Source organism: Ichthyophthirius multifiliis (assembly GCF_000220395.1).
Source record: "Ichthyophthirius multifiliis unplaced genomic scaffold scaff_1120509250860, whole genome shotgun sequence".
NCBI lineage: Eukaryota > Ciliophora > Oligohymenophorea > Hymenostomatida > Ichthyophthirius > Ichthyophthirius multifiliis.
The window spans coordinates 32,673-46,757 of NW_004086429.1; the positions used below are offsets into that span (position 1 = coordinate 32,673).

General features: G+C 16.8%; 4 protein-coding genes across 4 annotated transcripts in view, besides 29 other annotated features; 2 read left to right on the forward strand and 2 right to left on the reverse strand. All coding sequences in view use genetic code 6, as the record gives it.

The window, feature by feature from the left end:
* IMG5_103490 (hypothetical protein) overlaps positions 1-2,082 on the reverse strand; it is a gene marked incomplete at its 5' end in the record, with an annotated part of 2,297 nt that extends 215 nt beyond the window's left edge. Inside the window, one exon of the mRNA XM_004035143.1 lies at positions 1,077-2,082. Coding sequence (XP_004035191.1) covers positions 1,077-2,082 — 1,006 coding nt within the window. The remainder of the gene's footprint in view (positions 1-1,076) is intronic.
* Positions 2,036-2,091: a microsatellite.
* Positions 2,038-2,093: a microsatellite.
* A 179-nt stretch (positions 2,094-2,272) lies between these two features.
* Positions 2,273-2,341: a microsatellite.
* Positions 2,342-2,802: 461 nt separating this feature from the next.
* Positions 2,803-2,828: a microsatellite.
* A 35-nt stretch (positions 2,829-2,863) lies between these two features.
* Positions 2,864-2,902: a microsatellite.
* Positions 2,903-2,928: 26 nt separating this feature from the next.
* Positions 2,929-2,958: a microsatellite.
* A 21-nt stretch (positions 2,959-2,979) lies between these two features.
* Positions 2,980-3,040: a microsatellite.
* Positions 3,004-3,123: a microsatellite.
* Positions 3,010-3,125: a microsatellite.
* Positions 3,123-3,262: a microsatellite.
* Positions 3,123-3,270: a microsatellite.
* Positions 3,126-3,288: a microsatellite.
* Positions 3,131-3,202: a microsatellite.
* Positions 3,136-3,226: a microsatellite.
* Positions 3,143-3,231: a microsatellite.
* Positions 3,182-3,289: a microsatellite.
* A 1,527-nt stretch (positions 3,290-4,816) lies between these two features.
* Positions 4,817-4,868: a microsatellite.
* Positions 4,869-5,038: 170 nt separating this feature from the next.
* Positions 5,039-5,089: a microsatellite.
* A 558-nt stretch (positions 5,090-5,647) lies between these two features.
* Positions 5,648-5,709: a microsatellite.
* Positions 5,659-5,706: a microsatellite.
* A 518-nt stretch (positions 5,710-6,227) lies between the features above and the next one.
* Positions 6,228-6,278: a microsatellite.
* Positions 6,243-6,353: a microsatellite.
* Positions 6,243-6,359: a microsatellite.
* Positions 6,271-6,361: a microsatellite.
* Positions 6,362-6,971: 610 nt separating this feature from the next.
* Positions 6,972-7,019: a microsatellite.
* Positions 7,020-7,345: 326 nt separating this feature from the next.
* Positions 7,346-7,388: a microsatellite.
* Positions 7,389-7,649: 261 nt separating this feature from the next.
* Positions 7,650-7,738: a microsatellite.
* Positions 7,670-7,738: a microsatellite.
* Positions 7,739-8,904: 1,166 nt separating this feature from the next.
* Positions 8,905-11,545, forward strand: IMG5_103500 (hypothetical protein; the record flags this gene model as incomplete). The annotated part of the gene is made up of 3 exons (XM_004035144.1): positions 8,905-10,108; positions 10,402-11,104; positions 11,149-11,545. The coding sequence occupies 3 exons, from the start codon at positions 8,905-8,907 to the stop codon at positions 11,543-11,545; spliced, it is 2,304 nt and encodes a 767-aa protein (XP_004035192.1).
* Positions 11,546-11,835: 290 nt separating this feature from the next.
* IMG5_103510 (transmembrane protein 167 precursor, putative) lies at positions 11,836-12,157 on the reverse strand (the record flags this gene model as incomplete). The annotated part of the gene is made up of 3 exons (XM_004035145.1): positions 11,836-11,941; positions 11,996-12,105; positions 12,155-12,157. The coding sequence occupies 3 exons, from the start codon at positions 12,155-12,157 to the stop codon at positions 11,836-11,838; spliced, it is 219 nt and encodes a 72-aa protein (XP_004035193.1).
* Positions 12,158-12,310: 153 nt separating this feature from the next.
* On the forward strand, positions 12,311-14,034 carry IMG5_103520 (hypothetical protein; the record flags this gene model as incomplete). The annotated part of the gene is made up of 3 exons (XM_004035146.1): positions 12,311-12,444; positions 12,498-13,080; positions 13,156-14,034. The coding sequence occupies 3 exons, from the start codon at positions 12,311-12,313 to the stop codon at positions 14,032-14,034; spliced, it is 1,596 nt and encodes a 531-aa protein (XP_004035194.1).
* Positions 13,087-13,146: a microsatellite.
* Positions 14,035-14,085: the final 51 nt, after the last annotated feature.

The following is a 14,085-nucleotide window of genomic DNA, read 5'->3' on the forward strand; positions in this document are numbered from 1 at the left end:
AGATCAGGAAAGTCTATATTTAAAAATTACATGCACAGACAAGATAGATTCTCCCCTAAAATTTCGCAAAAATTCATTATATAATTTTTTATAAATACTTATATAGATTTTCATTTAACAAAATAACGGAAGTTCCACTATCTATTAAAAGCTCTTTTACAGCTAACTCATTTTTTTTTTTTCCTATCTAAATAAAAGCCTAAAAAATTAGACCTATCTTATCTAATTTCATAAAAAGTAAATAAGTAAAATTTTAAAAATTTCAGAAGACAAATTCGATCTAAATCTTTATCCACATAAGCAAACAATAATTTTTTTTTTATAGAATTTTCTTGAAAAATATCCTATCCTAAACTATAAATCCATAATATTAACCTTTTGCATATTAGATTTTTTTTATTTACTTCTGTCATATTTTGCAGTTTTGTTATTTTATAATTAAAATAAATCGCATTATGACATAAAGGAAATTTTTATATGCAATCTTTTGTTAGAACCCATAAATGGGTACTTCAGGTATCAAATAATATTTTGGCTTATTCTCTATTATCATTATATAGATAACTGAATTACCGAATATCTTAAATGCTTTCTAATTGCTATTATTTTGATTCAAATAAAGTGGAATATAAAAAAAGTATTACATATTTATTAATTAATTTTTTATATCAAATTTATTTTCTATTTATAATTTTTATTAAATAAATTAATTTAATATTAATATTTTAATATATTAGATAATATAATATGATTTAAATAATAGTGATTATTTTATATAATTAAAAGAAATATATAAATTTTATTTTTTATTAATAAATAACTTAAAAAATAATTTGTTTTATTAAATATAAATTGAATTAGATATTATTCAATATTTATAAAATAAATTTATATACAAATTAGCAAAAAAAATATTAAAATATATATATATATAAATCAGCTTTATTTATAATAAAAACTAAAAAATATTTTTTTTTTAAATAAAACATGAATAAAATAAATATAAAATTCCATTAAAAAAAATAATCATTTTTTAAAATTAGGAACAACAGGTTCTTCATAGATACCACAAACACCTGGCTATCCACTTTATTTAGTTCTAGCAATTCTAATATATCCGTCTTCTCCCCAACTGCTTCCCCAAGAGTTTCTAACAATCCAAGCATTTGATGTATATCCTACAACAACTACACAATGATCTAATTGATATCCACATCCTTTTTTAACAATACCTCCACTGTAGAATTAGAAAGCTGATTCATCAGCTTCAATGCATACAGGAACTGGTTAAATAGCTACTGCTTAAGCTAAAGCAATTGGGTCTCTAGTTTTTACTTTAGTATAAGATTCAGGTTTAAATACTACTTTTTTTGAATTATATTAGCACTCTCCGTCAACGGCTGTGTAAGGGTAAGAGGCTTCAGTTTATATACCTTTTTCGACAGCATAGTCGTAAGCAGGGGGTAAATCACCTCCATTACAACCAGAATTACCACCATTTTTTGAACAATCGACTATTTATTGTTCAGAGAATGAGACGAGTTTTTTATTAGCAATAGCGTAGGCACCTTCTAATCCTCCGACAGCTGAAAAAGCCCAGCATGAACCACATTATCCTTAATCTTTTACAGGGTTTACGGCCTTCTTTTTTCTCCAATCAATAGAAGCTGGAAGAGGAGCAGTTTCATCAACTATTTATAATTTTAAGTTTTAAATATTATTTTATTATCTTTTTAATCCTTTATACATTTAATTAAATTCAGAAGAAGTTAAAATTGCAAATTAATTTGCTTCTTAAGTAGTTCCATTGTCTTCTGAATTGTTTTTAGAGATTTTTTCAAGGTTTTCAAAGAAAACTTGTCTTCTGTAAGTGAAGTCTTCTCCAGCTAATTTCACGTTGTATTTTTAAAGCCATTATTAGAATTAGGTATCTTTATTAATATTTGTTTCTTATTAATGATGAGTGAAGAAAAATAAGACTGAAGAAATACCGAATAAAGCTATAACAGATAAAAGTAATGTTTTTTGCATAATTTTTATTTTTATTTTTAATTAATATTAATTTTATTTTAATAATTTATTATATTTTTATTATATACAATTAAAAATTAATTTTTATTTTATATTTTATTTTACTAATAGAATTTATTTTTTGTGTAAAAATTATAGAAATTTAAAATTTATTTATATATATAAGCAGTATTAATTAATTATATTGATACATCATTAATAATTTTAGTGAATATATGAAAAAATAAATAAATTATAGCGCATTAATAAAATATAATTTTAAAAAATTAATAAATATTATTTAATAAAAGAATTTATATAAATAAATTTAAATTAAGATTTTTTATAAAAATTAAATATATATTTTCTATTTTTAAAAAAATGGATTAAAATTATTTTATAACTATATAAGAATAATAATAAGTTTTATTTTAGTAATTAAAATTATTATTTTTTAATACAATTATTTAATTAAATTTTATAAAAATATATAAAATAATCGAGTTTTATAATTTTAATAAAAAAAAAAATCAATTTAATATAATATAATTAATAAAATTTTGATTTTATAAAGATTATTTAATTTTTTTGATATATATTATAAAACAAATAAATTTAAAGATATAAAAAATATATATACCCTTTTTTATTTATTTAATTAAAAAAAAAATACATGTGTTATTTTTTATTTTATTTTTTAGTAATCAGGCAATATAATAGCTTTTTATTTAAAAAAAATAGTTTTAATTATGCAAAAGATTACAAATAATTGTAATTTTTAAAAGTAAATAAAAAAAAAACAAAAAAAACAAAAAAAAATATAAGATTTATTATTAGAAATTAATTAAGAATAATTATTAATATTTTATTATTAATATTTTATATATAATATAAAAGATTAGAAAAAAATAAAATAATATTTATAATATAATACATTTATAATTAATAATCATAAATTAAGTTATTAATATAAATAACAAAATATAAAAGAAATAAAAAAAATATAAATAAATAAAATTAATTAAATAAAATTAATTAAATAAAATTAATTAAATAAAATTAATTAATTAAATTAAATTAAATTAAATTAAATTAAATTAAATTAAATTAAATTATTATATTTTATTTTAATTTTTTTATTTTATTATATTTGATTTTTAATTATTTTCTATTTTTTATTTTTTATATTTTTTTATATTTTATATTATTTTTTTTTATTTTATTTAATGTATTTTATTTAAATTCTTATTTTTTTATTTTCTATAATTTTTAATATTTATTGTTTTTATTAGATAATATATATTGATTTTTTTATTTCTATTTAATTTTTTTTTTTTTTTTTATAATATTATTAAAAATTTATATATTTTTTAAATAAATTTGTTGAAATATATTATAATTAATTATTTTTATATTTTTAAATTATTAAAAATTTGTTTTTTATGAAACTTTTGATAATTTTTTTTGTTTATTATAATAATATATTTTTATTTATTATAAAAATTAAAAAATAAAAATACAAAATTTGTAATTTTTTTTTTTAAATTATATATTATAAAGCAAAATATTTATAAAATTATTTTTTTATTTATTTTTGTATTATATAAAAGAATTTTTATATATATATATACATAGTAATAAAAATAATAATAGTTTTTATAATAATAAATCTAAAAAAAATAAAAATATTTTATTCATTTTTTAATTTTATTAAATTAAAAATGTTAACATATATGTCATATATTAACAATATATTTTTAAAAAAATAAATAATATGAATAAATTTATGATAAATATTTTATTTTAAAAAATATAAGACTAAATTAATAAATTTATTTATATATTAAATTCTAAGTATAATTAAAAAAAAAAGTTGATACTTTAAAGCTATTAATTTAATAATATATATAAAAAATAATTTTATTTAAAATATTTTTTAACTCTAATATTTTATTTTATATAGAATTATATTTCAATGCATTATATTTATAAATTTTGGAAATGTTATAAAATTATTTTTTATAAAAAAAAAAATTAAATATAAATTTGAATAATATAAATATATTTTTATTATACAATTTTTCATAAAAATTCTAAAATTAAATTTTATATATTTTTTCTTTTCTCATTAACATATTCAGATTAAAAATCAATTTTTTATTACAATAAATCTTTATTTTACGAAATAGCTTAAACTAAAATTTCAACTGTACAAATAACATACATACCACAATCATAGCTATATTTTTTATTTTGGTCCATCATATTAAATAAAATTAACTTTTTCTTTCAAAAGTTTTTCGTCATTAAAATATAAAGCCCTAATTTTTTAAGCCATTTTTTATGAATTATTTATTATTGAATTTGCACTATCAAAATATAAAAAATTATCTTTTTCTGAATTATATATAAGTAAAGCCCAATGACTACCTATTAAAATTATTAATTTTAATTATTTACTTTTTTCTTTAAAATTTAATAATACCGGAAAATCCTTATGTTATATCTTAGCTGTCATTTATTGCAGTAAATATGTATTTATATTAATTTATTTAAACATTTTTTAAAGAAGAAACTAGATCTTGAAAATCATTTTCGAATAAAATTAATTAGTAACAGGAAGGATCTAATAATAATAATTTGTTTTCTAATTAAGGATATAATTAATGGATTATATACTAAAAATAAAAATTTATGCATTCCGATGTTAACCATTTATTTTAACCAAAAGAATCAAAGTCTACTTTGTTTAAGGTTGAATTAAAATAATTAAGAGGATATTTTTTTTCTAAATTATATTTAATCATTATCTAATTTATAAAATTATAATATTTATTAATTTTTAAAATCAGAATATTAATTTTTTAATATATATATTTTTTTTATTTTTATTAAATAAAAAAATTAATTTTTATGTAAGTTGTATATTTTTTTGTTTGAAAATAATATTATTTGTATTAATAATTTTTATTTTTTAATTAATTAATTTATATTAATATTTTAATATTTAAAATTTGAAAATATCTAATATAAATTTTAATTAGTTTTATTATAAGTTTTAATAATTTCATTTAAATTTAGATAAATATTGTTTATAAATATTTATTTAATAATATATAAAATAGTATAGCTATTTATATATAATATTCTTTATTCGCAATTATTTAAAATTATAAAATCGAACTTATTTATTTTCATATTAATTAAAATTATAAATTTTTTTAAAGTTATTTATAATATTTTCTATTTTTTTTTTAATATAATCTTATTATATTTTTTTTTTTAATTAATATCCTTTTAATAAAAAACATATCTTTTAGATATAAAATAGATTATATAACACACTTATTAAAAAAAAATACAAATATTTTATTATTAAATATGAGAGAAAAATAAAAATTAATTAAATTTCTATTTTTTTTTAAAAAAAAAAAATTATTTTTAATAATAGTGCTAATTGTATTAATATTCAAAGAATAAGATTATATTTGTAAAAATAATTTTAATAATTATAAAATATTAAAAAAAAATATTTTAGACATATAATATAAATAAAAATATTTTTAAGTAGTTAATTTAGTTATAATATTACATTTAGTTTTAATAATTAAACATTAATAAATACATTTATAGGAATTATAAAATTAATTATATGATATAAATTTTATATAATATAATAATTTATAATAATTTAAAATTAAATTCCTTTTTACTACTTTTAGTTAAAAAGATATTTAATTTAAAAAAAATTTAAAATTGAATTTTAATTATAATAACATAAAAGTTAGTGAGGTAAAAAAAAAAAAAAATTAAATATATACATATAATATTAAAAAGAAAAAAAAAAAAAAATGTCTGATGATATATAAATCCTTTAAAATAACTTAACTTAAAAAAATGAAGAATACTTAAAACTTAGACAGGAATATGATGACTAAGCAAAAATGTTCGAATATAAATATGATGAAAATATAAAAAAACTCCAAGAATAAAATGATAAAAAACAAACAAAAATAGATGAATAGGAAAATTTAATAATCGAACTTTAATAAGAGCTTGAATAATTAAGGGCTTAAACAGAATAAATGAATGAAGAATATTAAACTAGTGTATAATTAATAGATAAGGAAAAAGAAGAAGCCTAAAAATTATTAGAAATAAAATTATAAGAAAATGAGTAGATTAAATAATAATTAATAGAAATTTAAAATTAGAATAAAGAAAAAGACGATAAAATGAAAGAAAAAGAAGAAAAAATGAATGAAAAAATAAAAGAAACTGAAGAAAAAATAAAAGAAGAAGAAGAAAAAATAAGAGAAAAAGATGAAAAAATAAAAGAAAAAGATGAAAATTTAGAAAAGAAGATATTAAAACTTAAAGGAAAAAAATAAGAATTGAAAGATTTGAAAGAAATCTAAGAAAAAAAAGAGGAAGAATTTAATTATAGAATACAAAAATAAAAAGAAGAAAATAGTAAATTAAAAAACGAAATTTAATAAAAATAAAATGAAAATTCTGAAAAAGAAAATTAAATAAAATTACTAAATTAAAATTAAGAAAATCTAAAATTAAAATTCGAAAATGATATTTAAAATTTAAAAAATTAATAATAAGAAGAATTAGAAAAGTAATTAAATGAAAAACTAGAATAAGTTAAAAATTAATAATCTACTTAAAATTAATAATAAGAATAAGAACATTAATAGAAAATTTAATAATTTAATTTATAAATAAAAGAACTAATTGAAAAAAACAGTCACTAGAATTAAACTTTAGAAGAGAAAATTAGTCTTTTAGAATAATAAATACATTAAAAAGATTCTAAAGTAAATTCATTATAAGACGAAAATAAAATTTTGTAAAAAAAATACAAGAAAATTAAGAAAAATGTAATTAATAATAAACTGAAGAAGTTGAAAATTTAAATAAAGAAAAAAAAGAACTAGAAAATAAAATTCAAGAATTAAATTAAATAATAATTAATCTAAAATAAGAAATTAATTAAATAAATATTACAGTAAACGATTTCTAAATAATCATTTAATAAAATCAAGATAAAGAATAATAAATAAGCTCTTAAATTTAAAATTATTTAAACTAAATTGATTCTCTAACAAAATAAATCGAAAACACTAACTAAAATAGTTAAAATTTACAAAAAGAAATTGATTAAGTAAATTCTTAAAAAGATTAATTAATTTTATAAATTGAAGAATAAAAAAATATCGTTTAAAAATAATAAGAAAATATTTAAATTTTAAATCATCAAATTTAAAATTATTAATTAAATTAGTCTGAATAAGAAAATTCTTTATAAAATAAAGTTAATTAATTATAAGAAGAAAAAAAAAATATTTAAGAAAAAAAAAAATAATATTAGATTGATTTAGAAAAAATATAGTTATAAAACTCTTAATTAAATGAAAATTTTAAAAACTAATAACTGAAAATGTAAGAAAAGGAAATAAGTCTTTAAGAAAAAATTGAAAATTTAACATAATAAATAAACTAATTTTAATCAGAAAAATAAAATATAGAAAAAAGCTTATAAGAAAATGAATAATAAACTTAAAATTAATTAAAAATTATTTAATAATTATAACAAAATCTTCATGAAAATCATTCAAATGTAAATACAGAAATAAACTAATATTAAGATAAAAATAAAGAATTAGAATAAAAAATAAATGAATTTTAATAAAAAATAAATATATTAAATAAATAAATAGTAGAATAGAAATTAAATAATGTTTAAATTTCTAATGAAATCGAAAAAAGTGAAAACTTGAAAAATAAAAGCTTAGAAGAAAGTCAAAAATAAATAAAAGAATTAAAATAAATAAATGAAGTATTAAACGAAAAAATAAATTCTTTAAATATTTCTCAAAGTTAAAATTTGAACTTGTAAAAAACCATATAGGAATTATAAAATGAAAAATAAAATCTTTTATAAAAAATAGAATCTGATTAATTATAATTTAATTAAGCAAATTCATAATAATAAGCTTTCAATAAAGAAATTTCTTAATTTTAAATGACTATTAATAATTTAAATAATAATATCTAAGGACTTGAAAATAGCAAAAGGTTATAATTTGAAGAAATTTAAAATCTAAATATGTTATTACAAAGTTTAAAAAATGATAAAATTTAACTCGAAAATCAATTTTCTAATAACAGTAATGAAATGGTTAAATAAAACTAGTAACTTTAATAAAATATTATTTCTTAGAATCAAAAAATTTCCAGTTTAGAATAATAAGTTAAAGTTTTGTAAAACGAAAATGAGAATTTACATAAACAGTTTGAAAATAATTCAAAATAATTAAAATATAATAACGAATAAATTGATAAAGGATAAATATCTAAATATTAGGAAGAAATCGAAGAATTAAAAAAATGAATGAAACTATATAGAACAAAAGTTAATAGTAATCTATGAACTTTTAAAATTTCTAAAATTATATAGGATAAGTCACTTAAGAAAAGAAATACTTATCTCTATTTTACATTGTTATTGTAATTCAAATTGCTTTAGTGATTATGAACGTATATTATTTGAGAAGTTGAATTAATTTTTATTTCAATAATGTTTTTTTTTTTATTATTTAATTTTTAATTTAAAAAAATAAATAATTCGTTTATTTTTTTATTTTATTTTTATATATATTTTTAAATATTTTTTTACTGTTTTTTAAAAATATTTTTTGCTATATATAATTAAGTAATTATTAATATTGTATTTAATCATTAATTTTTTAAATTGATAAATTAATATAATTTTTTTTAAAAAAATAATTACGAGTAAAAATATATAATAAAGGAAAAATTATAAATACATATATATAAACAAAAAAAATTCTAAATAAATTCTCAAATATAAAAAAAATAAAAATGACAAATTTAATTTAAAAATTTTTTAAAAAATTTGATATTTTTGGAAGTGAAGTAGGTTTAAATTTTCAACGAAGTAATGTCTTCTAAACCTAATTTGGTGCCATAATATCATTTTTATTCTTAGCACTAATGATGATATTTTTTTGGAACAATTTAATCTAATTTTTCATAAAAGATACTGTTACAGTAACTGTCGATAATTCATTTAATCAAAACCCAGAGCCCATAGAATTAACAAAAAAAAATTTTATGTTCGCAATTCGAGTAATACATGAAGAGTTTATGACAAATCCATATTTTAACATAAGTTTTATTGCAAAGCATACAGAATATAAAGAAAACGGAGACGAAAAAAAAAATGAATTATTTGAACTGCCATTAGAACCTTGTACAAAAGAACATTGGATAAATTTACCTAGTTATAATTATAGTTGGGCAGATGCATTCGAAAGTAAAGGATTAAATAGGTATTTATGTCCTTTATTAAATTAAAATTTCGTAATTGGAGGAGCTTGGGGCTTTGAGAATTATGATTAATTAATTTTAAAAATAAATTAATGTAAAACAACAAATTTCACAACGGAAAAATGGAAACCAATATGTAAAAGTGAGGAGGAATATTAGAAATTTATCTAAGAAGGATAAGATATTGAAATCGAGCTTTTTCTTCCTGGGTATGCTGTAAGTGGAAATAAGCCTAGTAATTATATTAACGGCTATTTAAATACAGCGGATATATATTATTTTTTATAGCCTTCAAAATAGAGGAAAATAGTGGATATTTTTCTTTCGTATTTTAATATAATGACTGATGAGAGTCTTTTACCATTTCAGGAAATAAAATAAGAGGGGTTTCCTTTTTTTGAAGTTGGGGGATTTAGGGAGTAGAACTTTTTGGGAGATTATGAGAATTTTTTGGAAATTTATATTAGTAGAAGTTATCTTACGTAAAATATGTCGAGGAGATTTTAGAAAGCGGACGAAATTATTGCTTATGTAGGAGGATTTGCGCAAGCATTTTTAATTTTTTCGGCTTTTTTGGTAAGCTATTATAATTAGTATATTTATACAATTGAATTAGCGAATAAATTATATGATTTTTAAAACGAAGATGATGATAATTAAAATAAAGTTAAATAGAGAAAATAAAATCATTCAGGGTTTTTTTAAAAATTAAAAAATTTCAATAATAACAAAAGTAGTAATGTAAATAAAAAAACATTTTATAATCTAAAAAGTAAAAAAATAATGAAAATTTAATTTAAGATTAGAAAGTGATAACTTTTATGACTACATAGACAAATAAAATGACTTCAAATAATTTAAGAGTAAATAATTTTGAAAAAATAGATGTTTTAAGAAGGACTTCTTCCTATTGATTATATTAAAAAATGATTAAAAAAAGGTAGAATAATTAGTAAAATACTCCTTTGAATAAATTCTAAAGTGGACTGACTTAAATTTAGAATTTACCGGGCATTTAAATATATTAAGAAGATAAAATTTAGAGTAAAAAATCTAGCTCTTCTCAGGATTCATCTATAGAAAAATAAAAGGAAAATAAATAAATAAAAAGTATGTCTTTCAATAAAATCCAACAAATGTAAATACGTAAATAAAAATATTAAAGTAATTTTTCTTTAGAAAAGCAAATTAAGGTTATAAATAAAGATAATCCTATTGAGACAAAAAACTTTATTTTATCGCCTTAGAAAATAATTGATTAGAAAAGATTTAACTTTTGTTTGGATTAAAATACTTTTAAACTATCTTAATAGTTAAGAACTTCTTAAAATGTAAATACTTAATAAGAAGATGAGATTTAAACTGAAATCAAAAATAATTAAAATTAATAATTCGAAATAAACAATAATATATTCACCAAAATACTGGAGGAAAAAGATTAAGAATAGAGAAAAAAATTCCTTTCAAAAGAATTCGAATATATAATAAAAAGAGATAGATAAATAAAAATGACTTATGAGTATTTTGTACATAAAATGTCCTGTGGTAAACTATGTAAAACAAGAAAAGTCTAACTTATTGAAAAAGCATAAGAATAAATTGAAAAAGATTTAGATATTTTTCATATTTTGGATAAAGTAAAAGAAGTAGAAAAATTAAAAAGGCTTTTTTTAGATAAAGAGTAACTTATATTATTTAATTTTTTCCCTAAACCTATTATTGATATTAATAAGTAGAATGATGCTCCTTCCAGGGCTTAGGCAGTGGAAGAAGAAGAGGATCAAAAAAAAGGAATTCAAAATAAACTAATGATAAAAAATTTAGAATAAATAAATATATGAAAGGATAATTTAGATAATTACCAATTACTTTAATGAAAGCGGCTTCAAGATTTAAATAGTCATTAACCAAAAATAATAAATAGTAAAAAAAACTATAGGTTTTCTAAAAATTATATTAAGCATATGATTAAATTTGCTAGTAAAAAGATAGTAATTTAAATTAAAAATTAATAGACTTTTTAGGACATGAAATGAAAAATATATTCGAGAAATCTAAATTGATAAATTTTAAACATAGAGCATTATTTGGTGTAAAAAAGTAAACCTAAATTATAAGTAATAAAAATAATTATATTAATAAAACTAGTGTTGATTTAAAATTTGAAGATTGATTTAAATTATATATATATATATTAATAATATTTAATTAAATTTATAAATTATTTTATTATTTTTATTCATATTCATAAAATATCTTTATTTTTTTTTATCATCAATTGAAAAAATGCAAACAATTAAAAATATAATGTTTAAGAAATTACATTTTTTTTTATTATAAAATTAAAAAATGATAAATTTAAATAAAGATTAATTATGTAATATTTATATTAAAAATTTAATAATATTATTTTTAGAGTTAAAGTTATTTAAACATTACATAATAATTTTATTTTATATAATATCATCTGTAAAAAATACATGAAAATCCCATAATAATACACATTAAAGTAACCCAAGGGCTTAATCTATCTCCTATTACGGCTGCTCTTCTAAAAAAACCTCTAAATCTTTATTTAAATTAAGATTTTAATCATATATTTTTAATATAATTAATATTTAACCCCTATGTATATGGATTTATATATTCTGGTTTTGATCTTCTTATATATGAGCAAGTGCAAATTATAAATAAAAGCACTGTTATCAAACTTTATAAATTAAAGAATGCTGACTTTTTAATTAAATAAATAAAAAAATTAACATATTTATTTTTATTTTACCATTTATTATTATTTTTTTTTTAAGAAAAGTAAAATAATATAATTTTTTTGTTTTATATAAAATACAAAAAAAAAATTAAAATAAATATATTTAAATAAAACAACTCCTCCCAAATAAAAAAATTCTGCTTTTATTATCTAAAAAACTTTTTAAAAATGAACTAATCTTAACGTTAAAATTTTAAATTAAGAATCAAAAAAATCAAGCCAAAACTCCAAGACGTTATAAATTATTTAAAAGAACACCCACATTTATTACGTTATGAAAAAAATCCATACACAGCCGAAAGGTTATTTACAACAACAACAAAAAGCCTAAAAAATAATATATATATAAAAAAAGACTTATGATGCTTTTAGATAATGAAAAATTAGCCGCATTGGAAGATGAATTTAACGAACATCCAGACGGAATAGAATTAGCGAATTTTATATGGTTAATGAAATGTGCAATTATACACCCTGTAGATGAAAAGTATGAATTAGTATGTGGTTTAATAAAACTATTTTAAGATATAGATATAAATGGTGATAAACATATGGAATGGAGTGAATTTACTTAATATATAATAGATGCTGTAATAGGGGAAAATGATATGAAGTTTTTCGATTAATAAAAACCGGAAAATAAAGAAGTTACAGAGACAGAAATAATTGATAAGGCATATTAAAGATCAACTAAAAAATATATATTGAATAAATTTTTTGATAATTCTAATCATTAAAATTTAATAAAAAAAATTGTTTATATGAGTTCTATTGATAGTTTATTGTGTTTAGAATAAAGTGCAGATTTTATTTAATTGTATGATAGTTTTTGTAGAGTAAAAATTTCAAATTAAAATAAAGTTTAATTAAATATACCAGAAAAAATTAAAAGAGCTTCATTTATAATAGATTTTACTATTGCAGAAGATATTAATACTGTTTAAATATATATATAAATATATATATATATATATGAATATATATTATTTAATTAATATATATATTATTTTTAGATAGCTGCTATTACTAATAAAAAATAGATTATATTTTGGGATAGTAATGTAAATTAAAAGTTTGTAAAAACTTTCAAACTAACCGATTTATAAACAGGAATCTGGTACTTACCTTTACATAAATTATGGATAACTGCTGATGAAGAAAATAATTTAAAAACCTGGTATTTTATTCCTTCTTATTTATATATAGATTCGAAGCATAATAAACTTAAATTTGATAAAATACTTAAATTTCATTCAAAAAAAATTACAGATGTTTGCGAGTTAAACTAACCTAAAATTATTGTTTCTTCCAGTTTAGACGGTTTTATTTGTTTATGGGATATTTAAGATTAAGAACCTAGGCTTTTGGCTGACTTGAGAGATCCTATAAGTAATTCTAGAGGTATTAGATAATTGGCTTATTAGCATTCATATGGTTCAATTTTAATATCTGTAGGATTCGAGTAGTATATAAATCTATGGTGTCCTAAAATGTCTATAACTAGAGCGTATATAGGAAAGTTAGAAGGCCATTCTAGTTTAGTTATATTGTGTAAATTTATAACCAATAGTCCTAATATAGTATCTATAGATGATAAATGTAATATTAGAATATGGGATATTAGAACTCTGTAGACTATATAAGTAATTTCTGCTGATGGTTCATATATTTTAATTACTGATATATCATTTGTATCCCATAAATAAAATGATAGGATAATTTTGGGGGGTAAAAGATTAACTTATTTAGAGAATTAAGAAAAGAAAAAAACTTTAAACATAATAATGATGACCTTTTTGCTTTAAATGCTGATTTTAATACTTATTTTAACGAAATAGTTATATTAACAAAATTAGATATTAGACTATATGATGCAATAACGGGTAAATTGAAAAAGGTTTATAATGAAATGAACTAAAATAAATGTTCAGTTGATTTAAGCT